Here is a 27,689-nt window from a genome sequence, read left to right as displayed (position 1 = left end):
ATGCTAACGAACCTGAAGGCAATGACGACACGACTTCTGAGAGTCAGATCACGTGTCCTTGTTTATACTATAGATTTTCTTGTACTGGAAAGACAGACAAGAGATTTGGTGTTTGATTATTATGCATATGGAAGCAACATTTTTGTAAGGGTGTTCTTATGCGAACCACTGCATTACGGTTTATTATAGGCTGTCTGTTGGAGTGTGCATTTTATATCAAACAAATTCACCAATGCACTATTGGCTCATGCCCACCCGAAAATCCATTTCTGGCAACATGACTGGTTTATACACGCAGTAGAACCACAGATATAAACACTTCAGAATTGTGGACTGCCCATCAACCGAATGCAGGTTGTAAGCAGAAACAGCATATGCACTTATACCCATATCAAGCTCTGATGCAAAAAAAGTGTGCACAAAACCAAAACGAAAAGACACTCTCTATTGATTATTAAAAATGCTGTGTGGCGCGGTCTGGTGGGCATCTGAGTCTCAGGCCATATGAAATTCCCCCTGCGTGGGCATGGGCTCAATGGCAGCCTGGCACTTTCTCAGCTGGGGTCTGTTCAGTGTGTCTTACCCGCTCTACTTTCTGCCTGTCTGAATGAAAAATGGATAGCGGGGTGTCCTGCTCTCCTTCTTAAAAAAAAAATGGAAATGCTTTAAAAATTTAAATGCTATCAAACAGTGTTTGATCTAAAGGTTTCAAGTTGCTGAAAAGATATTCAGAAATATGAAGAGTAGAATAAATTTTTTTTTCTATTTAAAAAAATCTATTCTATTCTGATCATTTTTTTGTGATATCCTGAACACATTATTGGTGAATTAAAATACTTATAGCTAGACAGTAAGAGAATGGGCCAGAATGGGTTTATTTGCTTTGATTCAATTTTTTTATGGTGAAATTTTTTATCAGTCTGGTCACGTGATAAAACAATGAGTTTTAACCCTTTCAAACTGGTGTATCTCTCTAAACTACTTTACGGTGCCAATGTTTTAGCAACAATAGTTCCTTATTTTGAAACATTTGGGGTGGTGCTTTGGGGCCCTCACATGCTATGCATTTTTGAAATCCATAAATAACATGAATCACTGTAAAGTCTGTGTTTTTATCATGGCAAGCATCCAGCGAACAAAAGCCACAGTAATTTTAAGTCCAGAAAATGTGCTAACTCAGAGGAGCATCGACAGAATGTTCATCGTTTACTTGGCAATTCTCCTGAGGAATTATCATTGTTGTCCGTTTTGCTGTTATAAACACCCAAAAGTATTATGCACATATGAATTGTATCATCTCTGGTTTGGATAGAGTCTCTGAAACAAGATGAGTGCACCTACAAGCTTCTCTGATGAGTTCTGGCTGAGCAGACCCTCATTATAGCTGATGGGACCCTCCGTGCACCAACAAAGGCTATAGCTGGACAGTATAGGTTTTGCCCAGTATACAACCAGCCAGTGGCGAGATATTATAATGACAACTGGAAAGCATTTCAGCCAATGACGTTACATTTCTAACAGTGTATAGTTTGTTAGACAGGCATGAAAGGACACAAAGTGTTTCTCCTGCATCAACAAACCATTTTGAGTATGCAAGCTGAAAATGTTACACTTATTTAGCATTCTTTCGAGTTGCCCACAGGACTACAATTACTGCAGACAACTTCCATACCCTCTGACCTTTGACGTCAGATGACCACACAGATTTCAGATACAGCTTCACACAGCCACACGGTAAATCTCTTAAACTTGGATCATTTTGTGTGTTTTCCTGTATCTCCTCTTTAATTTCCTGTTTCCAGTCTCACTATTAATATTTGCCTCCATTGGCCAATTTCATATAAGCCTCAATATGTTCCATGTCTAAATATGTGAATTATTAGCACCACTAACATAGCACAGAGCAACAGTATTTTAGTTATGAAGTTGTCTGAGAGGAAGAAAAATGCAAACACAGTATTTGACACAAAACTTCCACAATTCTTCATACTTTTTTTGACACACTGCCTATTGCAGCACCAAAAACACAAATGTCTTTACTGCAGACAGAATCTGATGGTAGCTTGGGGCAATGCAAAAGATAGTAGGCTATATTTTTCACTTTTTTTGGTAAAAAATAAATTAAACCACATATCACATAGCCCATTGCACATGACAGTGACAGAGGTAATGAGTGCTGAAAACTCACTTACCCATGATTCACCACAGCAGAATGATATTAACGGAAGAGGCAAAAGTGGTAACATTTTTGCTCAAAAAAGAAAATTGTGGTTGACTCCCACAGTCTTATATATGTGTCCTGACTGAGCTATATGAATTAAAATAACATCCTCTGGCTTGAACTAGATTATGTCAAAAATGACAAAATTCATAGGGGCTCATCTGTACGGCATAAACACATATTCAATGCAGCACTTTGTAATTCTCTCTCAGTACTCCCACTGGTTTATCTTCAGTAAGCTCTGTGCATGGTGTGCCTTCACATGGAGATGGAGATACCCAGCAGTCTGCTGCCTGTGTGCATCTCCACACTGGCAGTGACTGCCCTCGCCAGATGTTAGATACACTTTGCATTTTGCTGAAATTCTAGAAAGGTTAAACGCCTCATCTCTGGGCCCAAGGTGACAAACAAATCAACAGGTACCCACAGGTAACCAGAAGTTCACCGAGAGGAAAAATTTATATTTCCTTATGACCCCCAAGAATCTGCACATTGGAAAAGTCAGTATTTACATCTGATGAATATTCATGCAGACACAATGTGCTGGAGAAATTGCTGACTGCTGGTACACAAACAGTGTGTTTTGTGCTGAATGTACTATACAGGGCAGCTGAGCAATTGATCACTATGCATTCAAGCAGAATAATACAAACATGGCTACAGGAATCGCAAAGGCTGAAATTCTTACATCTGCTAGGCCTACTAATGCTACAGCCAATTATTATGATTCGTTTTGTATACTCTACTGTGACTGCCAACACGACTACTACTATAACTGCCAATTCTACTATGACTGCCAACACTGCTAGTACTACTACTGCGACTGCCAACACTACTACTACTTTGACTAACACTACTACTACTACTACTACTTCTACCAATAATAATTATACAGGATTGCCATAGCATGACTCACAAACTAACAAGGAGAATTTTGAATACAGCTATTTTCTGAATTATGTACTAGTTGAGATCAGCAGGATTGTATCCTGGTAAGGATTAAAATTGCAACAACAACAAAAAAAAAAGCTAACAATAAAATGGCAATAAGGCTGATTTAAATATGTCAGACTTACATGGTTTAAGATACTATTCAGTCCAACAAAAGCAAATGCATTTGGGTGAATTTTGAGTCATTGTTAGTATAAGTAAATAGATATTTTAAATCACCTCCTAATTACTTCCGGTCATTGACATCGTTTCTTCAAAATCTTGTCCAAACAACAAAACTGATTATCTAAAAATGTATTATACAATTTTATTTTTGGTAAGTCTATAGCACGATGTCTATGCATACAGTACAAAATATGCTTTCTATAACTATGATTATTTTTGGTAATGGATGGAATTATTATGTGTGTGAAAATGGAAACGTTAATGATGAGACTGGTTTGATTATAGGCAGGGTGCATCCTCCTTGAATTCTGTATTTCTGTGAGGTAGTTGTCTCTTTTCAGCTTGTCTGTTCTTTCCAAAAACAAAAAATATATTTTTCACAGTACCACTCTCTAATTAAGCACACCCTGGTCTTTATCATTTGAAAGTCTTTTGCTTTGAGATTGTATTCTGCTTCCTTTTTTAAAAAAATGCTGGGCTTTATTCTTGGCCCATAAAATACTAATTCAGGCAGTACTTCACATGTATACTACAGAAGGAATATTTTTATCTCTTCACCAGTAACTCCTTTCACTAGTTCTCCATTCTTCAAAACAGGTCATGACTGTCATTTTCACTGTAAAGATGAAAACACATTGCTGGAGGTGAATGAATGTAACTGGAAATGTTTCACAGTTGTTTTCTCCCATTTTTTCGTATTTAAGGATACCTGGAAATGTACTTGATGCCAAGTAGATGGGTTGAGATTTTGATGGAAAACACCAGCACTTTAATTTGTAACATCTAAAAATAACATTCAAGAATGAGATATTTAATGTGCACTCATATTGCTGAAGAAAAATAAGCCGTTTCAAGGTATTTATTTTCCTGGAAGTAAAGGGCATTGCTTACATTTTACATATCATCCATTTGTATTATGCATTTATGGAAGCCATTCCAGTTAGATGTAATCTGTCATTTTACAATCACCTGTCTTCACTTTACTTTGAACCAACTTACTGCTTCTCGCCACCATTTATTATTATTTAGTTATTTTAAACTGCATGGGTAAGGATCAGCTATTAATTGAAAATCTCATTTACAAACAAGGGTTCCAGCAGGGGTTGCCTTGGAGTACCTTATTTTGACAACTCTTGTTTTTCTCTTTCTCCATGTTATTGTGAGATAAGATAAATTGGTCTAAATTGGCCAACTTACCGAACCCATGAACCCATATCTGTTTTGCCCCACCTGTGTTTGAGAATATTGTTTGAAAAAGGATTTGACCGTTTGTATGCAGCAAAACAGCTCCATAGTACTGTATGCTACTCATTGTCATCACCCTCTCTGTCTCTCTGATCTTCCTGTTCTCAACTCCTGTGAAAACCGTTTATTTTTAAAGATACACTAATTTGATGTCTTTGCAATACAACACTGCCATTTTTATTACTGTGTATTTTGTTTCCTTCGTGTTAATGATTCCTCTGTGTTAATTAAATTGAGTTCATAAACAGAGCATAAAATTACATTATATTTATTGCTTTCATATCATCATATTTCATTATAACTCTTTACTTTTTCTGCACTTCGGATTTATTTTTGCGTTAATGTATAGCATTTTTCCTGCTTACGGTCTCTTTGTATTGCTGTTCGATTTTTATGAATTCTGTCTTTGGTTTGGCGGCAAATAATGCATGTCTATATTTCATCTGCATCCTCTGAAAGATGGGAATATTATCTATCCATTCATTATCTATGTCCGCTTATCCTGGGCAGGGTCGCGGGGGATGCTGGAGCCTATCCCAGCATCCATTGGGTGAGAGGCAGGATTACACTCTGGACGGGCCACCAATCTATCAAAGGGCATACACACAATTCACTCACACACTCATAACTATTTAGAGTCTCCAATTAACCTACTGGCATGTCTTTGACTGTGGTAGGAAACCGGAGTACCCGGAGGAAACCCACGCAGACAGAGGGAGAACAGGGAACATTATTTACCACAGTCAAAAAGGATAGTCCTGCCCCTGCATGTAACAAAGACATCTGCTGTTATTGGTCAGGGACAAAGAGCAGAATTGCTCCTCCTCTGTCAGTATAATCTATTCATTACCTGTTCCCTCCATTTATAGGCTTAGTTTCCTAGCAGGGTCGTTCTGTTCTGACCCATGGGGGCCGGGTTTCAAAATTATATCAGGAGGCCCTCTCCTCTCCTTTCACCACTGCCCCCATCAGCCACTTGCCTATATGAGCTTACAGAAACACAAGAATTTCAACACTGCCAAAAGCTAAAAGGGATATTTAACTTTGGTATTCCGTAAGTAATTTTGTGGAGCCTACCCCATTGTATTTGCATAGCATGAATAATAGCATCTAGCTGTCCCTGCTGAACGTTAACAGCATTATTGTTCCTCAAATACGCTCCCAATTCACTCCCCTTCGTTTTTGGGGCCTCGCCAAATTTAATCGTTTTAAAGCACAAACCAACTGTAATAGGATAATAGATCAAGAAAATAGAGCACTGAAGTAAAAAGGCCTCTGTTTTCAGAACTGATATATTTTCACTTTATTTACTTATAAAAGAAAAAGAAGATCCTGCAAAATGTTATTTTAACTAAGTGATGCATGACGTCTACACAAAAATAGTAGCAAAAATTGTTCTTCTGGAAATAGTTTGAAAATAGTTAAACACCAGAGCTAGGTTTGGTGGGAGACTTTATCCAGCAGACCTATATAAGCAACACATGTCTTGCGAATCCCAACCACCATAACCTTTTTTAAATGTCTGAATAATGAATGATGTCATGGCCTTCTGCGTTTATTGTATCTGTTGGTGTGCACTGAATTTTTGTCTTGCTCAGGCATCTGCTGAATCAGAGAAGAAGCAGAGCTGTGTAAGTGCGGTAGAGAGTGGTTTTCCATTTTCACAAGATGTCTGCTCTTCCTAATTGATGCATAGCCCGACTCCTGCATGATTTGGCCAGTGGTTGACTAAGCATATTTTAGCACTCCAGGATAGAAAAAAGAGAGCCTCATATTTGAAGACTTTATGCTATTATTTATTAACCATGCAAATACAAACCTCAGGCCAATGCTGTACACAATACATGATTCAAGTGAGCAGCTGTGGTGTTCTATTTGAAGCTGAGCTTTGGGTTCACAGCCCAGACAGATAACCGACACTCCAGCCTGTTACCACCATGCAATACTGAGCATTCTCATTCTGTTTGTAAGTCACTATGCTCTAACAAATATATGATGTGAAAATATAAACCATATCATACATTTCACATATTTCCATATAGACTTTTTAAAATATTGTATCTATTTTTCCCCCATGTCTGCTTGTTCAAAGCGCAGTTAAAGCGTAATCGTCACTGGAAACCGACGCTTAAAATGTTTACCCGAAGCTTATGGCGGCAAAGGAGCTATCACTAAAAGTACACAATGGCTGGTTGCCACAAACAAGACAGCTTAATGTTATGAGAATTAGCAGTGGGAGCGCTGTGAAGAGTTTACAATTAGCGGAGCATGGCTAGCCTGACAAATAGGGCTGTTTAGAGAGACGGTATGTGGGTCGCATTTAAATTTTTTGGGTAACTTCAACGAGCCTGCGTTGCCTCGTCGCCGCTCAGACTGTGGACCGCAAGAAACGAAACGTTACCGCGCAAGCTGTGATACACGCACGCACACTCGTTTTTATTTTTATTTTTTTCATTTTTGCATAATATTTAGCCTTAAAAAGTTTGAGGGAACATCTGCGTTTTAAATAGATCACTGCACGGATGATGAATTCTACTCGCTCACTTTTTTTCCCCCGATGAGAACATGGTATTTCATTTCCATTGTCCTTGATCATTTAAGGCTCGTCTTGTTTTCTTCTTTTTTTACATCTCTGTGTCTTTGATTCTCTAAGTATTGCAGCAGAACAGATATTGTCCTCCTAAATACATCACACAGATTATTTTTCTTGCCAGTTTTACACGCACCAAAGATAGATGATACTTTCAAGACAGATGATTTCCACGTATTTTCAGCTTGTTCCCCTATGGTGAGGTCATCCACGACCATACTTTTCTCCCAAGTTGATGTTAGAATATCTTTTTGAGAAGATGGTGTGCATTGTTCAGAGGCATTTAGTGCGTTAGCCATTTTAAACATAATTGCTTGTGTTAAAATTGAAATGACCTTTCCATGAAAACCCATAAAAAATCTATTTATCCAATTTTGATCTTTTTTGATGTTTTAGAATTGCCAGTTTTCTTATTTATGTCAGCCAGTTTGGGAGAACTCCACTTTCTTTGCTCTACAGTCCATCTTACACATTCCACAAGGATGGCACTGCTTGCACAGCAGCTGTGGGCTGACTGCTGGAACCCAATCAGCCAGACTGAAGCTCTTGCCGAATGAATCCCTCTCTCCCCTGGTGAGGCTAGGACCGATTAAGAGCCACCCTGTAGGCATTCTGGCCAATCAGCACTGGCATGGTTAGGATTCCACTCCATACCCAGAGACACATCACGACACAGAGGGCTAGAACTGGTCGAAAAACCACAACTGGCTAGAATTACTTGACCTGCTGCGGTGTGTTTTGTGGCACCCGAATGGCACTTCTTTGTCATCCTGGCAGCACAGTGCTCTAGATCCTTTTGTTTTTTTTAAAGAGCTGCACGACCCTCCTTTGTGCACATTCTTTACACACTTTCTTAGTGGAAATAATGTTTTCTGAGGAGGGTTGAGAAATAATTAAAATGTTCACATCCATGCTTCATTTCACATCTCACAGTTGCTCTGAGACTACCAATTGTAACTGTTAACAGCGAGAGGAAAAAAGTTATGCACATCTAGTTTATGATACAGCAGAATTAATACGCTTTTTGCCATGTTTTCTAAATGAGCTCTGGTTTTGGGTCCGACTGATTAATGCCCAGCTTACCTAGAAAAAAATACAGCCAATGCTTCTTCTTGGCATGCTCTGATAAGGATTAATCACTCTTGACTTCCCATAACTTCCCAGTAATCACACTTTAATTTGAAAAAACCCGTATAAAATATAACGGCGTCTAATAACTGTAAAAAAAGATTTAATGGTAGCGATCATGCAGTAGCTTTTTAATAGCCATCAATACATCACGTCTGTTAATTTTCCACAACACGTGGGCTAAAAAAATGTGTACTGCTAGTATACGCCGACGACTTTCTGAGAGACCAGAGACTTATTCATAGCCTTTAAAGGGCTTAGTTAACATTTCAGAGATGACCAAGTAAATAATCCATATTCTACAATTTTATAGGAGCACATATTAAAAAGCTGACCAAGAGTTTGTGGTCTGTTGCTCTGATTACAGTCCTGTTTTTGTAGATGTTTATTGATTGAGATGTTTTTCCTTTGTTTCGCGTGCTCTTGTGGATGAATCTTCTGGGGCGTCTGAATTAGCCTCGGTGAACGAACTGAGAGATGTTTCCTGTTGTTTACCACAGTCTTCCCTCCCTAAAGACAGCTGGCTCTCCGGGCAAAACACCCCAGGCAGGTCCAGCCCCACTCGCAAAAACAACAATCCACAAAAGGGATGTGGAATTAAAGGAACACAGTAAACAGCATCTGTGTATTAGACCATAATTATGTAGCACAGTGGAAAGATCTGAGGTACATTCTCAGACTCTAAAGGCAAATGTCACCACAAAAAAAAGAGTTGGTTTTCAGTTTTTATGCAAAGTTAAATTTAAATGTAAATCATGTTTGCACAAGAGAGAATGGTTTTCACCTTTTTTTTTTTTTTTTTGCTTTGATTGTTTTCTTGCACGGTGGGATACTTTCCATAAGCTGCTGAGTATGTTTTGGGGCTTAAGCAGTGAGGTGCAAAAAACTCATTTTCAAGCCTCCCAAATAATATATGAGCAGCCTGCTTTCCTCTCTCCTGTGAGGTATCATTCAGAAAGTTTCCTCTGTCTTCACACAGCTTGTTAATCATATTGATGCTCGTTGGAAATGACAAGAACAAGCGAACGCCATGCGAGACAATTGACCCGCTACGCGCGTTTTATATATTAGAGAATTATGTTCTCAGAGGTGACCAGGTTTTATATACGGGTTCTTCCGTTGCCTGCAGAGGTGGTGACCAGTCGAGTGCACTCAGGTTTTCAGCAGGAAAAATGGCACAGGAGTGTGTATTGGCATTGTCAAAACAGAAGTGAGAGAAATAGGGTTTTGCTGATTTCCTGTCCGCACAGCTGTGCTTGGGCAATCCAAGCATTGCAACTGTCAAACTTGACTTTCTTTTTTAACCCGTTCCCTTTGAATGATGATTCATGAAAAAAAACACATTACACCTAAATAGCAATTTGTCTTTGATGTCATGTGAACACACCACGGTGTATAAATACATAAGAACACATCATTCCCTGTTCCTTTTTTTGGTCTAGGGAAGGTTAAGGAAGTTAGTATTTATATTTTGAATATAGGCAACAGATTATTTCATTCAGATAGAATCGGAAGGTGAATATACCATGTAGCATGAAAAGCTTTGGAATTTGTTAGTAATGAAGAGTTATTTCAAAGCCTCTGTGAATTTAATATTTTCTAAGCAGCTGAGAAAGAAAGAACAAAAGACTTCTGATTAAGGTCTGCAAATTGATTGACGGGGTCTAAAAATGGAGTCTCTCATTTTTCTCAGATTTACATATTGTGGACAAATTGTATGGTTGCTGCATGTGTGTGTGCGGTGGCACTGTATGGGGAGGGAGTTAAGACAATTCCAAGGGCCCTGACTGATGGGGCCCTCAAAAAATGGGGTATTGTTACAGTAATTATGCAGGGATATTGTGGCCTGGGGTTGTGGGACCCAGTGAATCTTTTCATTGGACCACAGATCCCTGCAGATGCCCCTGTTTGTGTGTGTGTGTGTGGTTATGCGAGCGTGGGTAAATCTTGCAATGACATGCTCAGATTTGGCATAAAGACGGCAAGTGATGTTATCGTGACATTATGTCTGTCACTCAGTTTTCTCATTACAAAGGGACACTTCCGTCTCCACATTGACAAGTCACTTTTTGGTACCCAATTATTTCATCTTTGTCACTGCAGACATCGGTTTGCACCTTGTGTACAAACCACTATGCAGATGGTTTGGCCTTTAGACAAAAGACCCTCTAAGGAAAACCGCCATTTTTATCAGATAACAGTGAGTCATTCACTCCCTTTTGTATGGTCAACAGTTTGTGTGTGTGTGACTGTGTGCGTGTGTGCGCGCGTGTGCGTGTGTCCGTGTGTGTGTGTGTGTGTGGCACACTCTTCCCAAGAGATAATTAGGGAGAAAGGCTTGTCAGCACTTGGACTGTGATGTGGTAATAATACATATTTAATCTGAAACCTCTGCCTGTTAGATTCTAAATTAAATGTTAGAATCTGTACAGCAAGGCTAGCTTTCCGTCTGGATTTTTTTTCTTTCTCTCTCTCTCTCTCTCTACAAAATGTGACATTAGTGTTCCTTAATTAAACTATACGATTGATAAGATTAAATTTAACAGTGTGGAACTTCATGGTTTGAAAAACATCTTGTTAAGAGTGCTGGATGTTTAATCTCATGATGGACAGTGTGAGTGGGCTCTCTATGGTGCTCTTTCCTCTTCTCCCACTATTATCAGTCTCACCTTGACCATGACAGTTTAAAAAGCTTTAAAAAAGTTATGGAACTCATTAAAACTAGTTTGAGTGTTAAAACATTAAGGGCTAAAAATGAAACCAAGAAACTGAACTTCAGAATACATTTTCTAGGATCTGATTATGCACAATGAAAGTAGGTATGCATTTTATTATGACTGCAATATTATAATACGTAATACTAATTTATATGATTTTAATAGAGATCAAATGCTGGCATTTGCATTTAATGCAATGACATGTTCAGCATAAAAGAAAACGATTTAACACTGTTATATGATTATAGTGACAGGCCGAGATGGCTGAAACTAGAAGTCTGGAAACACAGTAAATGCCAAGCTACAGGAGTACCAGTGCAGCAAACCTGGGTCATATATGTATTTATTTTGGATTCAAATACTTTTCTGTGCTCTATTGATCTTGCCTGGTGCAACTGAGCCTGCAAATAGGACCAAAAGCTGGGGTTTGCACTTTTTTGAAAGTATGTCATAGGTTCCAATCCACCAGACAAGCTCAGTAAAGTGGGGAAAAGTATTTGAAGCCAAAACAAATATGTATTTGACCCAGGGCTGCAGTGCGGGCACGGACATGCGAATGCAGGTGAACAACGTATCGCGTCAGACGATGCACATGCAACGGGCGAAATCCTACGCGTCATATTTAATACGCATCTGCAATCCATCCTCAGCCCACCGGCCGCCACCGGGAAGCGCTGGGGATCGAGTCACGCTCTGATGAGGGCTCAGATAGCAGCCAGTGCTCACGTAGTTTCATTTGAGCGTGTTGCTCCTCACAAAGGATGAAAAAAAAGAGAAATACGAGAGCGCAAATTGAGTTTGTATTCAGCCAACGATGAGACTCTTCAGCGCGCTGATCTCGGTTTTCCCTGAAGGAGACCGAGATAATTGGCGATACCAGAAGAGAGAGCCCGGCTTTTCTTCCAGTAATAGGGCGTGGGCGTTTTTGTTGCACACGCTCACGCCCGCGTTCCCGTCATGTCTGTCGGCTCTGGCGTGACAGTGGTATCGATACAAACGCTCAAACTCTATTTTTGGCCATCGGAGAAACGCTAAGATGTTCATGCTTCATTCTGGGTACTTTCTCCTTAATCCTGAGTAATTCTGGCAAGCGTTACTATTAGACAAGCACTTGTATTTTTTCATCACCTTCTGTTTCTGCACTGAGGTGTTGCGAGTGTAATGAAACACAACCACTTATTATTTATACAGAAACCAAAAACTGATATTAGGCTTCTTCCTTCTGCTGAGATTTAAAATTTGTAAATATATATTTAGAAAATGGTGCTCATGTAAGTACAATGGTAATTTACATTTTAACCAAATCAGGGGTATGTCAAGTCAGCTGCCAATCATAAGTTCCAGAACACACAGTACCGAGTTCCAGAAATCTCTACCAGAATGAACTTTGTCACGCCAGAAATCCAGCAGTTTTTATAGATGACACAGTTTACATCAAATCAAATTTTTGTTGGTTTGTAAATTTGAAATTAGTTTTCTTCTTTAATTTGTGGCTTAATGAGCACTTTGATATGCAAAAAAGAAAGTGCGCTAGATCGTTGAGAACAAAGTCGTTAGTTTTAACGGCCCCTAAATATCAAAGCCTGACGGTATCTGCACTTTCAGAAGCCCTTGCACTCTTGAACATAAGTCTGTGCGAGCCATGTGATTTCAGAACGTATTTGCCTTCGACCGCTTCAGTAACCCAATTAACTTTTTGTTCATTGACAGGATTGTATGGTCGTGAGGGGCACTCGGGACCCTGCGAAAACAAGTACTGCGGCCTGGGCCGGCACTGCGCCATCAACTGGGAGACGGGACAGGGGGACTGCGTGTGTCTGGACGGCTGCAAGCCTCACTACAAGCCGGTGTGCGGATCCGACGGAGAGCTGTACGCGAACCACTGCGAGCTTCACCGCGCCGCCTGTCTGAGGGGGAGGAAGATAACCACTGTGCACAGCGAGGACTGTTTCTACAAAGGTAAAGGGTGCCCGATACAGACGTTTGCCCTTTATCTCAAAGTGAGCGCCGTAAAGTGTTTGTTACCGTGGGAAAAGGCCGCCAGACCCGGAGTGCTTTCAACCGTGCAACAAGCTGATTAATTTTACCTCGGCGTCGCGCGTTGTAAATGAATATGAACATTTGCCGCGAGAATGGCTGAGTTTCTTGAAGCATCAGTTAAAGGGAATTGAGAATACTGATTTTTAGTGTCGTGTGAATTGCCAGATGAGGTATTGTGCGCATACATGTACACATTAAAGCTGGAGGATTTCACAGAAACATCACATGATCTATAAAACTAATTAGACATCAGGGTCAATAATTGGTCGAAATGCACAGTAAGGTAAATGGAATCAGAAAATTAAATCAGCACTGTATGCAGACTGCATCTGCAAAATAACACAGCTAAACAACTAAAAGCTTGCTTATTATGCATTACCTTAATTACTTATTTAACATACAGTACTCTTCAATGTATATAATAGATATTTATACTGTTTATAAGTTCCTTGTAAGCTGCTCTGAACTAGAGCATCTGTTCTCCAGTTAGTCAGAAGCCTTTTTCGGTTGGTGATTTGTTCCCTTATTCAGTACTCAGTGCAGGTTTTTTTTTATTGGTTTTGTTGAGATTTCGAATTGAGCTTTGTATTGAGGATATGGGCGAGTCAAGTAATGCTATGACATTTGACCGTTTTAGAATGAATCAATAAGAAGTCAGCGTGGAGCAAAGACAAAGAGCTCTCAGAATCCTGCTGGGAGAGGATTCTTTTTGTATTTATTCTTCGCAGGCTTTTACGGCAAATGATTTTGCAATCAATGCTGTAATGCATGCTTTGAAGAAGAGCTACCCAGACACCATGCTGATGTCTGCCAATTGTTTTTTATATATACATATATATGATTGTTTCAAGGCTTTTTTTCCAGCAATGAAACGTAAAAAAAGTTTATTAATAATAATAATAATAATAATAATAATAATAATAATAATAATATCAGTATCAGTTAGGGATAATCGACTGTAATTGAATCCAGGCCTGAATTTAATTGGTACATGAGCTAACATGAGCCTTTTTGAGCCACAAGTATTAAAAGTCTCCAAATTGTGCTCTTTGCAAATGAGGAAATGTGAACAATAAAAAAAAACTGTTAAAAAGCACACTAAAAGTCACTGCCTAATGATTCTAGTAAAAGTAGTATCCTAGAATCCATAGTCCAAGGGCCCTACTTACTAAGGATTTGTGGGGCTTTTATAAACGCTAACGAGACAAATAGCCTTTTTTCTGCATTTACTAAGGTGCCACAATGGAGGATTGTGCTGGTTAAATGCAAGAAATGCAGCATCCCTAAAATGTGTGTGTTTGGGTTAATGCATATGTATTCTCCCCAAAAATATGGACGGAGAGAATGGAAATGTATGCGTGTGACATGCTACAGCTGATTTATCATGGCTGGTGGCGGAAAAGGTACCCATAGGAAAGCAAAATCCAAAAAGAGATCTCAGTTGTTTCTTTCATTTCTCCTAGACACAAATGAGCTATTTTTAATACTGAGACCAAAGGCTTTTTCTCCTACTTCTCAAATTCAACTCAGGAGAAACAACCACATATAATCTCATTTATGTCTTACTCTGATCAAAACAAGAGATCTCTAAATGATCTTAAATAAGTCTAATTTAAATCTCCTGAACATGGGACCATGAGATCAGAGAAAGAGCTCAAAGAAAACTCAACTATGACTCCTAGGATCTCATGATTCTTCTCAAATATGTCTCAGTTTTCTCATAGTGACCTCATGAGAAACAACCGCATCTCAATTCAATATGCATTCGTCTTACTGAAGTCTCAAATTCATCCTCTCATTATCTCATCTTTTCACCTAAGGGGGTTTTAGGAGCAACTATTCAGATTGAAGTGATCTCAAAAAGATGCACAATTGAGATCTTACTACTTTCTTAAGAGTTAAAGAAAAGACTATCCTGAGCAAAAGATTTTTCCTCTGGGTAATCACGTCGGTTTTTTAACGTCTGCGAAAAGGGGGCGTTAACTTCCCATTGCTGCTTAAACATCAAACTCTGCCTATGCTGACCTGTTTATCCACCCTTTCTTCTCTTAAATGGAGCACAGAGTGCCAGTTTTTTCTTGATTGGTTTTCAGTGTTTTGGTTGATGACAGTGTATGTAGAGGAGGGACGTGATAGGGTATAAGAACTTCATTCACGTTTCTTTTGATGGATTCACTGCTAAATAGATGTGAACAGTAAAGACACAGAACAGAACACAGCTGGATTAGAGTGCATAGCGAAGCTTGCAGATTTCAGCAAGTGGCACACAAGTAAAGATGCTTAAATCTTTCAGTATGGCTCGCAGAAGGTAGCCTTTGCGTTCTTTTTTATGAGGTGGCAAAGTCCAGCTGCAAAAGAAAGGGAAAAAAGAAACAAGAAATTGAGCATTTCTAATTACGGTCAGAATCATATTCACCGCAATATTTTACTCATATTCCATCATATGTTTCATTAAGTCTGTTGCTTCAATTGCTTCAGTTTCTCAGGGTTTCCACCATTGCTATTATCCCTGTGGAACAGCTGAGAGAAGGTGATAACACCAAGGTCTTTGCTCAATCTAACCGCAATGTGCACGTTGATCCATACGTATGTGGAGCGAAATTAAACGACAGCTAATTTTCCCCTGCTCTTATACTTCGAGAAGGATCGAAAATAGTGCATGAGACCCCCCCCCCCCCCCCACCCCCTTCTCAAAGAAAAAATAATTTAAAAAGTACTGCTTGAATTAGTTGCTCAAAGGTGCATTCGGCCAGTTAATTGCCAATTATGAGGGGTTTAGTCTTTATTGTGATATGGCAGCTACCAAGCCATTGTTTTGAAATGACAGAAGAAATGATGAGCACTTTCAATGGTCTCTACATAATGAGGACGCATGGAAAAGAGCAGAGTTAATCCATTCTGTGAGCTAATGCCCTTTTCTGGAATGAAAAGAATGAAAAATGGCAGAATCTGGCTGATTGAAGGTTCTCATTAGGGCTAGGAAAATGTACGTCCCCATCTTTATCCTGTCCTCTGCTATCTGAGCAAAGATTAGATCTGATTTAAAATTAAGTAGCATGCAATAGCTTTCTCTATCCAGGGTGGAAATGACATGCATTAGTCAGTGTTCTTCGCACAAATCAATAGACATAACAGCAGACAATTAACTATCAAGTCCCGGAATACCAAACAGGCACTTTCTTTGGGAGGAATAGCCTTTTTATCTGTTGGACATTTTTCTTTATTTTCATTTCTTTTTTTGTTTGTTTTGACTGATGCAATTGATTGTTTCGGGGCTTTTTAGCTGAAATGTTAGGAATGCTTTGACACTCATTGATGCCCAGGAAGAGCTGTTATCATTCTATAAATTACATGTCACATCACGACATTAATAATTGTTAAACAAACCATAGCACTGATTGTAAGAGAGAGTGAAGGAGGGTGAGAGAAAGAGCGAGAGAAATGCTCTATTGGCATTTTTTGACGCGATTGGCAGCAGATATTGCATGGATTTTCTAGAGGCTGCTCAGCTTTGGATATTCAGAAAGCAGAATTCTATGATTGGCGTTCAATCAACATTTATCCTTACAACAACAACAACAACAACTACTATTACTACTACTACTACCACAACCACTGCCACAACCACTGCCACTACCTTTACTTCTATTTCAACTTCTACTTCTACTAAGAGGGGTCTATTTTCCAGGAACCCTCTGGCCATGGCATGCCTAAATACTGGGCAGCAAGAGGCGCTGTGCTTCCCTGTCCCAAAAGATTTTATCCCCCGCGCGATCCAGAAGTGTTCATTCTCTCTTACTGCGCCGCTTCATGCTGCTGTCTGTGTTATTCCGGACTTGTCTCGCAGAATTCCGTTCTGCACCACTCAATATCACTCCGTGTGCCACTCGATACCGCAGCTCGCCGTCCGGCTCGCTGCCGCTCTGGTTTTCAATGAGAATTCCCGGGAATTGGCTATATATTCCACGCTGTGGCACTCTCCTTTTAATCTCTGTGTAATGGTCTTTTTGAGGCATGCTTTAAATGTGAAAGTGACTCGTTCAAGATTTGTTACCTTCTGTTGGTGGCCTGAATGATACATAAGGGTGTCATACTGACCTTTTTATGTATTTGTGCACCCTTTAGCTGCAGCTAGGTGAGCTATGTGCTGAGGTGGAAAATCCATGTTCCAAAAGTAAAGAAGCTCTCCCGAGTATTGCGTTCCAATTACCTGGATTTGCTAAGTAGCGCAATTCTTCAGCCAGCAGGTAGAACTAATTAGTGAAATCAGCTAGCTAGAGTTAGTGCGTGGAAGAAACATGTGTCAGGACGTCTACTTTCTGACCCCTGGACTTTCCACCTCTAGCTAGGGGAATTATATACATACTGCTGTTCAAAGTTATGGTCAAAACACTTTTGTGATTATCTGGGCTTAGACTAATTGTGACAGGATTGTTTTATATGTTGTTGTCCGCCAGTCTCCCTTCTGTTTTTCACCTCCTCATTCCAGGCACTTCAGTTCCCCTCCATTAGGTTAAGCTTTTCCATCGCAGTTCATCACACCACATTTTACCTCTCTGCCGCTCTCGTCTTCTGCTGTTTTGCTAGCGCGAGGGCTGTGGTTCTGACTCACGCTGACAAGTAAAAATCTACAAATGGCTGCCAGGTCATTTCGGGACTGTCGCACTTAGCAAAATGATGCAATGGGTTTGACAAGGGTAGCCATCCCGCGCAGCAGATAGCAATTAATTATGGATCCTCTGCCTTTAGCAAAACGTCGAGGCGTAATCAGACTCAAATTAAATACCTGTAGCCCTGCATCCTCTTTCGGAGGCATTTCTGCCAGGATGGGCATCACAAACTTTGGAAACACTTCGCATTAATGCCATGTTGTTCATTCCCCAGGAGTGTGGGGAATAAATGAGGACTATTTGTTTCGTTTGCCACTTCATTCAGATTCAGAAGATACCCCTCCCACAGAAGACTAACTAAATTAGAAGTGGAGCTCATTTCAGTGAACACAAGAGTTTATTAAAAATAGCTTGGAGATATGATGGGCACACATATGGTTTCTTTTATCCTTTTCTAGACTGAATTTTATAACAATGCCGCACAGAGCTATGGGGATAAACAGGAGACACATTATGTGACACTTTTAAATAGATCCTTATGATTATTAAAAATGAGCTTATACAGCATATTACATTTCCGGAAGATATCGCAGAGTTTATGACTTCTCAAACTTTTACAAAAAAGCTACAGATCCAAATTTAATTGACCTGCTCCCTTGAGCTTTGGAACGTGGAATGCAGAACAGGGAAATGATAGAAATTTGATCACTTCTTTGAAAATCCAATTGTGTAATCATATGCCTTCATGTCTCAAGGGCTACAGACATATATAAAAAAGTAAATGCAAGAAATAAACTGTGCATCCTTATTGTGTCATTATCAAATATATGTAGCTATTCTTTTTAACTATTTTGTACGAAATTGCTTGTCTGACTTGAATTTTTTTTATAAATAAAAAAATTAAAAAATGGGGAAACCTTGAAATGACCTGCGCAAAAATAGCGCATATGTTCCTTGATATTATCATTAATTAATGAGAGCCAGTGATCCATAAACGGATAAATCCAGTTTCCGTGCATTTTTCTAATTTGATGTTTCTGATCTGCCCGTGTACTTAATATAGGCAATACAATCAGACAATCGCAGACATGCCTGATTAATCATTGGTCATTATTTATTTATTTTTTTGCTTGTGTGTCTGGGCAGCACAACATTTCATGCTGTCAGACACGGAATAAGCCAAGAATTATAAGCACAGGCTGAATGCAAGTGCTGGCACACATAGCAGCGTTTAAATATTTCAAACCGTTGAGTTTCATTAAATTCATCCACATTAGGTTATGAGTTTAAAACTTTCACAGAGCATGCACGAAACAGCCTTAAATGTATAAATGGATTAATAAAGCATTTTAAATGGGCCAGTTTTGATGGCCAGTTCTCCTCTGCTTGCAAGTGGCACGGTGTCTTTTGTTTTTCAGAAAAGTAAATCCGTAAAGGTTTGACTACACTTCCCTTGGAGACACTTGGCTTTAATTAGGTTCTTGCCTTCCCTCTATCCCCGTGAGATAACTTCATTTGACGGAGTATTCCAGGCTTAAGAACAGCGCGCTAACGAGTTTGTTAATGAGCAGGCAACTGCGACCTTTCATAAGGCCTTGGGTGTGTCCCACTGCACAAAAATATCCTCATTAAAATCCATACCTGCAGATCATTAACATTTCAAGACCAACAGCCAGTTGCTCACCCTTGTATGCAACTTTGATCTTGCAGACATACATTATATTTTGTTCAATTTGAAAATGTATTCATTTGAATTTACGCCAACTGGTCAACATTTGAAGCGAAGGACTTTTTACTGCAACATTCTCGTTACCGTAGTCTCCAACAGTACAATATATCATTGGATTCTTTCCCCCCTCGCAGTCGCAAGGTCAGAAATGCGCAGTGAGGTTTGCTAAAGACGTGACCCGCCAAACCAAGGCCGGTCACACAGTCAGAGCTAGAAAGACAATCGGCATCCAGGGACATGGCGGTGTCAGAGAGAGCCATGGCAGGGTTTCAGCTAAGTATCACTGAGCTGTGAGGCGCGTGGCTCACGATATCATCGCAGTAGGCACTCTCGCCCTATGCGTTGCCTTTAAAACTATTCCCCATATTTCTTTACTAAATTAAACCCATCAGCTCAGGCCACGTACTGTATATTCATGGGAGTACCCCCCAAACTAATATTTAAAAAGCATAAAAATGTAAATGAAGTCATACAGCGAAAGAGATAGTGTTTAATAACAGACGTATTTCGAGGAGCGTAAACTGGGGGAATATTAAGTACGCAGGTGCTCGTGCCATTTACCTCAGAGGATACCCGATCACTTCGTGCCCTCTGGGCCCCGCCATCCCCAATCCAATTAAGTCACTTCTTTCAACAGAAAAACAAAGCTCACTCGGTCCCTCTGATTCTTTCTAACAAACTGTGGGAGCCGAGCGGGCTCAAATCAAATGATCCCTGCCTTTTCATCAGCGCTAAACGACAAAGGTGACTTTTGTATTCGTTAAAGAAAAAGTCATCTGTGACAGCCTAATGAGTGTGGGTTTGAATTTCGCAATGTCGCAAACATGTATTTTTTCTATAGCTGATCTATTCTTGCTATTCTTTGCTTCTTGGCAGCTTTAATAATTTCCTTTCGATTGTGCACCTTGTAAAGGATAATTATTCCATCATAAAGACACTAGATTTTTTTTTTTTTTTTAAAGAACAATAATGTGACAACGCAGCCAATTAAACTCTTACTTGATGCTACAAACCCCCTGCTGAACGCTTTGGCACTCTCGCCCAGTTAAATGCCATACCCAAAGTGTTAGGAGAAATCATGTGAGTATGTGCGACTAGAGAGGTCTTAAATAACGTTTTACTTTTTTCATGTTTTGGAGATAGCTTTCAAAAGAATAATTCATTCATTTTCATATTATTTCCAGATCTAATGACAAAAGATTTGGTGAAAGTGTGTGTGTCGGTGTGTGTGTGTGCGTGTGTGCATGTGTGTTTCACCAAAAGGTTTTCATCATAACATGCTGCTTAGGATATTAACTGGCCTGTATTAAATCATATCACATCATAATTCATATCACATCATAATTCATATCACATTTGTGATATGGACATGAAGCCAAGTGTCAGAGGCACGAGTGCCATGCAGTGGAATATGACATGGAGGTGGTGATGACTGGCTTCTCTGGCCATGCTCAGTCAGGTGTTGAATCCATCCGAATGTACTGAGCCTGCAGACACGATATTACAGACCACTGCACACCAAAGACTCTGGTAACCTTGGGGGTTTTCCATTTCTGCCCTCTGCATGCAAAGTCCCATTTCCCTCCGTCTTGCAGCAGTCATGGGGTTTCTATGCATTTAAGCAGAAAGATTTCTCCACATCTTTGCACCCATGTTCAGAGCCACAGAAATGGACACCTGGCTTACAGAAAATGAGTCTTGTGTCCTTTTGTACCTTCTGGCAAGTTGTTTGAATTTGCTTTGGTTTCATTTTGCTTGATTACCTAATTCTTCAAATCACAGTAAAGCTTATAATATACACTGTATACAATAGATATGAAAAAACAAAGAATTATGAGCAAAATGTTTATTCATATAATGTATTATCTGTTATTGGTGCACACACACTCACAGACACACCCGCATGCAACAGAATTTTTAGAGTGTGAAAAAAATGTACTTGCAATTTGTACTCACACTGCATAAACCATTCTTACCCCTCAAGTTTAATATTTTTGTCACTTTTATAATCTCCTTGACTGCTTTGAATGTTATGAAGAGCTTATATGCGGCTGATGTTGCCTCTGGCTGAGCTGTGGCTTAGAATCCAGTCTAAATTCACTGCTGGATAAACTAGTAGCAGGATGAGATTTACATTACTTCGCATGTATGTATGTGTCTCTGTCTCTGTCTCTCTCTGTCTCTCTCTCTCTCAAACCTTACACTGAAAAGAAGAGCAATTTAGAGAGCCAGAATGCAACTATTACTGCTGAGATTGCCAAAGGGCCTGGATGAGATTGAGACAGTTGGAACGAAGCAAGCCTGGATATCAAACTGCTACAGATCTGTATGACACTCATGCACTGAGTGTCCAGAGATTGAACAGATGTTTCACTGTACAATGGAGCTTTTTTAGTTTTATAGAGCCTACTGCATTGTGAAGAACACGATGCTTGTTGTTCTGTATAAAAATAGAAAGACTTTTATTGCTGTTCAGTTGCACTTCCGATTTTCACAATGTAAAATTTTATGTCTAGTTTTACTTTAAGTACATTTGTCAGACTTTCTAAAAAGTTGTGTGTTTGTGTGGGGTTTGCCACACATTCAGATGACTTGTATTTTTCATTATCTGTTCAGATTTATGCCAGCATATATTAACGAGTAATTGCACTCACTGTTTCCGCCTGACTCCGCCCACTATTTTTATTACAATTTTGAAAAATGCTTCTGCTGTGTTGGATGATGTAGGTGTGTCCATCTAATTTGCATAAAGTATTCTCTATGCAAATGAATTTGTACTGCGTAGCTGTGCCTGGCTCATGAAATTTGGATCAAACTGACAAACTAGGCATTGAAGATTAAATATGAATCACGATTCAGCAATTAGTTGATCTAGAGCGTAATTACTCTTTAAGATTCATAGACATTTACCCATATGCAGATTCAACCAAGAAAGTGACACCTTGATAATACAAGCTGGACATGTACGCACTTGAACATTCTGTGAAACCTATGTATGAATTCTGTGTGGCCTATAGTATGAATAGAACCGGACGCAGGTTGGTCACTAATCCATGGATTAATAATGAAAAAGGAAAAACAATCCAAATACAGTGCACTAAAGGCTAAAATGTAAAAGGATATCGCATATCAAGTTATGTCTGGAGAGGAATGTAACCACAATGGTAAGTTTGGCTCAGGGCTACTGTTCCGTATTGGAGAAAATGATTTTTTTGATACCTAGGTCAGCGAGGGAATGCAGTAAAAGTTGAAATAAAACCGCTTTCTATAGTTGGAAGTGGCACCAAAAACATGGCCATTTTTTCTTGCCCTGTTTATCAAACAGACAGTACTGTACAGTATATAATCTCAATAATCGCCCCCCCCCCCCCCCCCCGCCCCCCCTTGATCCTGACCAGGATAAGCAGGTATAGACCAGGGAAGAGTGGTTGTAGGGAATAAATAAATAAATAAAACCTGAGGTTTATTTGACAATATGTAATATACTTTAGAAACAGAATTAACTACCTACGCCAATCCTTTCTTTTTTTTGTTGTAGTAACCTGGCTTCATTTAACCCCCCTTTTACCTTTTTGACCGATGTTGCGAAGTTCAGAAAAAGCCTTATTTCGGCACTTTAGGGTCATTATGTCGGGGTCACGAGGCTAGATTGATCATGGCAGTGGGATTGATCACCACATCACCGCAGATCACGTCGAAGCGCAGTGATCAGACCCGCGTTAACTGCAGCCAGACCGAGGCAAATTGACATCGATTTCTTGGCGGTGGTCAGCGTGACCGCACTGACAGTTTCTAGATGTGTCAGAATGACGGTTCTATTTTCACTGCTCCACTGTCGGCTTAGTGGCTGCACTGACTTGTGGGAAATTATATAATGCTAAATTTACATTTGTAAATTTAGTTTTGCTTATTTTTTTAATTCTTACAATCTGTCTCTCTCTGTCTCGCTTTTTGTCTCTCTCTCACACACACATTTTTAACTTCATATTTTTAACCAGACTTGGTATGGCACAATGACATTTGGTGTGGTCTCTTGCCGCCCAGTTCATGCGACGAATCAGAGAGCTATCTTTTCTGTTTTACTTGGACCCAGTTTTAGAAAGGATCGCCACATAATCGAAGATGAGTGCTCTTGAGCACACCTGAAACCCTTCACTTGTCACAAGTGGTGCTTCCAAGGCATTAGCACCTTATAATGATCACCTTGGCAACGATATACATTTCACCAGCAGGAAAGGCCTAAGTGACTATAGAACATTCCCATCTGCGTCTATTACTCTCTGAGGTTACAAAGAAAGTCATCATGGTTGAAAATAAACCTCTTTGCCTGTTACAGTTTCCTTTAAATAGGTACAGGTACATCACAGAGCAGGTGTCAAAACATTTTGTTTTAAGAGAAATACATTTATAAAAAGAATAACAAAAGCAAAAACTGTAGCAAACTTATAATTACATTACATTTATTTAGCAGGTGCTTTTTTCCATAGTGACTTCCAATTTAAAAAATATGTGGATAAACCTGATTAATATGACACGTAATGCTACACCTAATAACATAAATATGGAACATCACTAATGCAAGTTAACCAATGACTAAAATGCAATTTCTGACTACAGATTTCATCCACATCAAGCCCAAAAAAAGAAACATAACACTGTTAAATATGAGCTAAGACCATAAAAACCCATATCCTGAATTAATACAACATGGCCAGTGATAGTGCCGTCCTGATCACCACGGAAAGTTCATTCCATCACTGTGGGGCAAGTCCAGACAGACCTCAGACAGAGCTGGAGAGGCACCACATGGGGAGGTGATAGTTAGTTGCCTTGGGGTTACAGAACAGAGAGAAAAATAAATAAATAAAGCAAAGATAATACTAAACTATTTGTGCTACATGGGAACAATAGCTGTTGAGGATGAACAAAAGTTTTGTTCCTAGAAATAAACAGGGTGAAATGAGACCTAAGTTAATTGAAGATGTGAAACAAGAAACAAAAAGCACAGAAAAGATTGCCTTTAGGAGCCAACTTTTGGACCACGGTGTTCAATAAGCAGCATCATTAGTCAATTTCATTCCACCATTGTTGAGCTCCAGAAAAAGATTTGGAGAAGGAAGAGACGGATGAGGCAGACTGCCAAAATGAAGCCGGTGGAGAACTGGAGGTTTAGGAAGAATGCAGAAGGATTAAAAACAGCAGTACGCCTGAACCTTGGCTTTATGACGGGTGTAAGCATTGGAAAACAAAAAAAAAAAAAAAAAAATGGAGGAAATTGAGAAAATGAGTGGAATGGGAGAAGGGCTGAAGATGGAAGATGAGCCCAGCCGCATGACTCTACACTAGCTGGACCAAGTCATGTGACTATGACATCACTTTGGAGGCACCCTGATCAGGGAATATGGCAAGTAAATAAATAATAAATATTAAACCCATCGAGGGTTCATGACAGAAGAATTCATAGTTCAAGAAATCCAGTATGAACAAATACCTGTCCCTTTGTGAATGCGTGCTATCGACCGCGGATGTTAAAGGGGTCTCTGACAGAAATACAGTAGCAACTTACGGCGACAATGCTAACAGTCAATGCTGGAGCAGCACCCAGGTGGCCCGGTGCAGAATCTACAGCACACTAACCAGATATCCATCTCAGCTCCAGCCAGGTGTTGCCACAGTGACACATCGAGTTGGTCTTTAAGATTGCAATCAGTGACCTCTGATTTGGGTAGCTGAGATTGTCATGGCACACTAGCTTGATATATGATCATCGTGCCTGAATGGGGGAGCGGTGGTGGGGGTGGGGGGGGGTGGGGGGGGGGTGGGGTGGGGGGGTCGGGGGAGATTGGGACCATGAAGGCAAATGGAAAGAATCGAAACAATCTATTTCACCGAGCGGTGTTTTTTTTTACATAAATAATACAACGGTGCTTTGACAGGAAAGCTCACCTGTTGCAGGAGATACAGGTACTCCCAGCAGAAAGAATATCCAATTGGAACTGTGATGCGTGCAAATTCATCACCCATTCTGTATGTGCTTACATACAGACAGACAGACAAACAGACAGATAGATAGAAAAATCCTTCATAACCTGGAATCCCTGCTGGCTATTTCAAAATCTAAAATAAATTCCTATTGCCATTCATTGCAATTACAATCCGGGCAAAGAGTGTACTATACGTTGAGGAGAAATTGAAACCTGCACAGAACATGTTGCCACACAAATAGAGATCAGCCTTTCATTCAAGGTCCCATTACATTTCAGTCCCTTGAGTAGAAGGTGCTGGTTACCGCACAAAACCTTGGAATACATGGCTGCTTGCTAGCAGTTAGGGGAAATCTTCTTTTGTTAGGAGATGCAGTCTTCTCATCAGCTTCACAGTGGGAATTAAATCACCCCAGCAGTTGACAAGAACGTGTCAACAAGAACTATTTATCTGTCTACAAAAGCTTCCGCTTGAATCTACCACTCAAAACAACAGAACAGTGCTATTGCTGTTACTGCTGCTACTACAGCTGTTCCTGCTACAGCTGCTACTACTACAAATAATAATAATAATAATAATAATAATAATAATAATCTTTCTAAGCCAGTTGATTAGTAATGGGATTTTTGAACCGATTATCAGATACAAAGGTCACTTTTCAGTCAATCCTAAGTGCAGTGCATTTTGTCCTGCGCTTAGAGTACTTTCAGCAAGCATTACATCTTTATTTTCTACAAAAAATTCCCTGGAGTCTTCAAAGATAGACAAGATTGTTGTTTTGTGGACAAACTTTGAAATATTTGTCACAGGAAGGTAAGGCGTATTTACAGTTCAGAAAGTGCATTGTTCATAGGCTATATTAAATAGGTCTGCGTTGAAAACGGGCTAATGTACACATATGTATGCATTTCCAACCGGATGGATGCCATATTTCCTCCACCAGGGAGGAAAGGTTATGAAGGCCATAGCCGTGTGAGCTATGACGGGATGCTGAGTCAGCAGTATCAGTCAGGGGGGGACATGATGACTGAAAGAAAGAAGCAGGGCTCTCATGGGTGAAAATCAAAAGAGACAAGTTATCTGCTCAAGCAGTAAGCTCAATCCAGGGCTTTGTTGCAGTTCGCGCAATGCCAATTACTGACAAATATGACAACTGCGACATCAACTTTGAAACGATCCACATGCACGTCCAGAAGTTTTCACTTTGGGTGGCGTATTTGAAGGCGATGGGGGGTGCTGACTATATGAAGATATATTGCAGGGGCCTGGTATTAGGTCTTAATAAGCATTTTTATTGCTCATTTCAATTTCATTGATATCTCTGCCGCACATTAATCCCAATTGTATTTAGGGTGAGCTTGATACGTGTGCAGTTCTTCACATGGGTTTGCAAAACTGGATTGCATCAAAATTAGGAATTGGTCCATTATCTATTTTGTCAAATTTATCAAAGTTTATATTCTGTGCAAGTCTCATATTTGCATGAGCGTGTAAAAAAATGCACAATGCTGTTTACACGGTAAAATGTTCAGTGTTAAATCAAGAGTTGTTGTTGTCAGACATACGTAAATTGCACCCTGGGTTCAGTAGAGTCAGTGGGAATCCCGAACATCCAAAAACTACAATATATACAGCTTTAAGGTACAGTTTTCTTCCAATGAAGTTATACTTCTGATATAAATGTTCCACTCATGATGTAATCAATGTACATTGTTGTCTGAGACTGTTTCCAATCACTCACTCTAGGTCCCATTCTATGATTGATGGCTGTGGCTCCATAGCTCAATTATCAATTTCTTTGTAGCCAAATGTGGAGCTGACGCCAAATGTAGAGAGTTCCTGTTTCTTAGTAACGATGCTAATTAAGCCGTTGAGTGTGGCAGCCTTCCAAATCAGATTATATCTGATCGGAATTAACACTTTAGAATCAATCAGTATCACATACTGTACTTTCTTACAGATATTAGGACCTTTGAAAGTCTGGCATTATATGATTTGCTCAACTTTATTAATGATGCATCATCTGGTAGAAAATGTATTTCTTTATATTTTGTAATATTTTTAGTAGCGCCTGGAACCTGTAACTTTTGGCAGCCATTATTTCTATAAAACAATGAAATAATTTTGCTTTTGCGTGCTCCCTGGGGTTGCATATGACTTTTACAACACAGGCAGTGTTGTGCTTCCTGCTCATTACGCTTATGAATACATTCATTGGCTTAATCTATATGTGACAGGCAGTTCTGCAGGCGAATGGCTGCCTGTAGGTTTCAGCTGCATCACAGTTAATGATCATTTTTCTATGGGC

At 39.6% G+C, this 27,689-nt stretch overlaps 1 protein-coding gene across 4 annotated transcripts in view; it reads left to right on the top strand.

Moving 5' to 3' along the window:
- fstl5 (follistatin-like 5) overlaps positions 1-27,689 on the top strand; it is a 113,946-nt gene that overhangs the window by 29,278 nt on the left and 56,979 nt on the right. For all 4 annotated transcript variants that reach the window (XM_035426494.1, XM_035426495.1, XM_035426496.1 and 1 more), the window contains exon 4: positions 12,728-12,976. In XM_035426494.1, coding sequence (XP_035282385.1) covers positions 12,728-12,976 — 249 coding nt within the window. The remainder of the gene's footprint in view (positions 1-12,727; positions 12,977-27,689) is intronic.

The sequence above is a fragment of the Anguilla anguilla genome, chromosome 7 (genome assembly GCF_013347855.1).
Source record: "Anguilla anguilla isolate fAngAng1 chromosome 7, fAngAng1.pri, whole genome shotgun sequence".
Taxonomy (NCBI): Eukaryota; Metazoa; Chordata; class Actinopteri; order Anguilliformes; family Anguillidae; genus Anguilla; species Anguilla anguilla.
The sequence above is the reverse complement of the archived record's forward strand: the minus strand, read 5'-3'. Positions and strand labels throughout refer to the sequence as shown.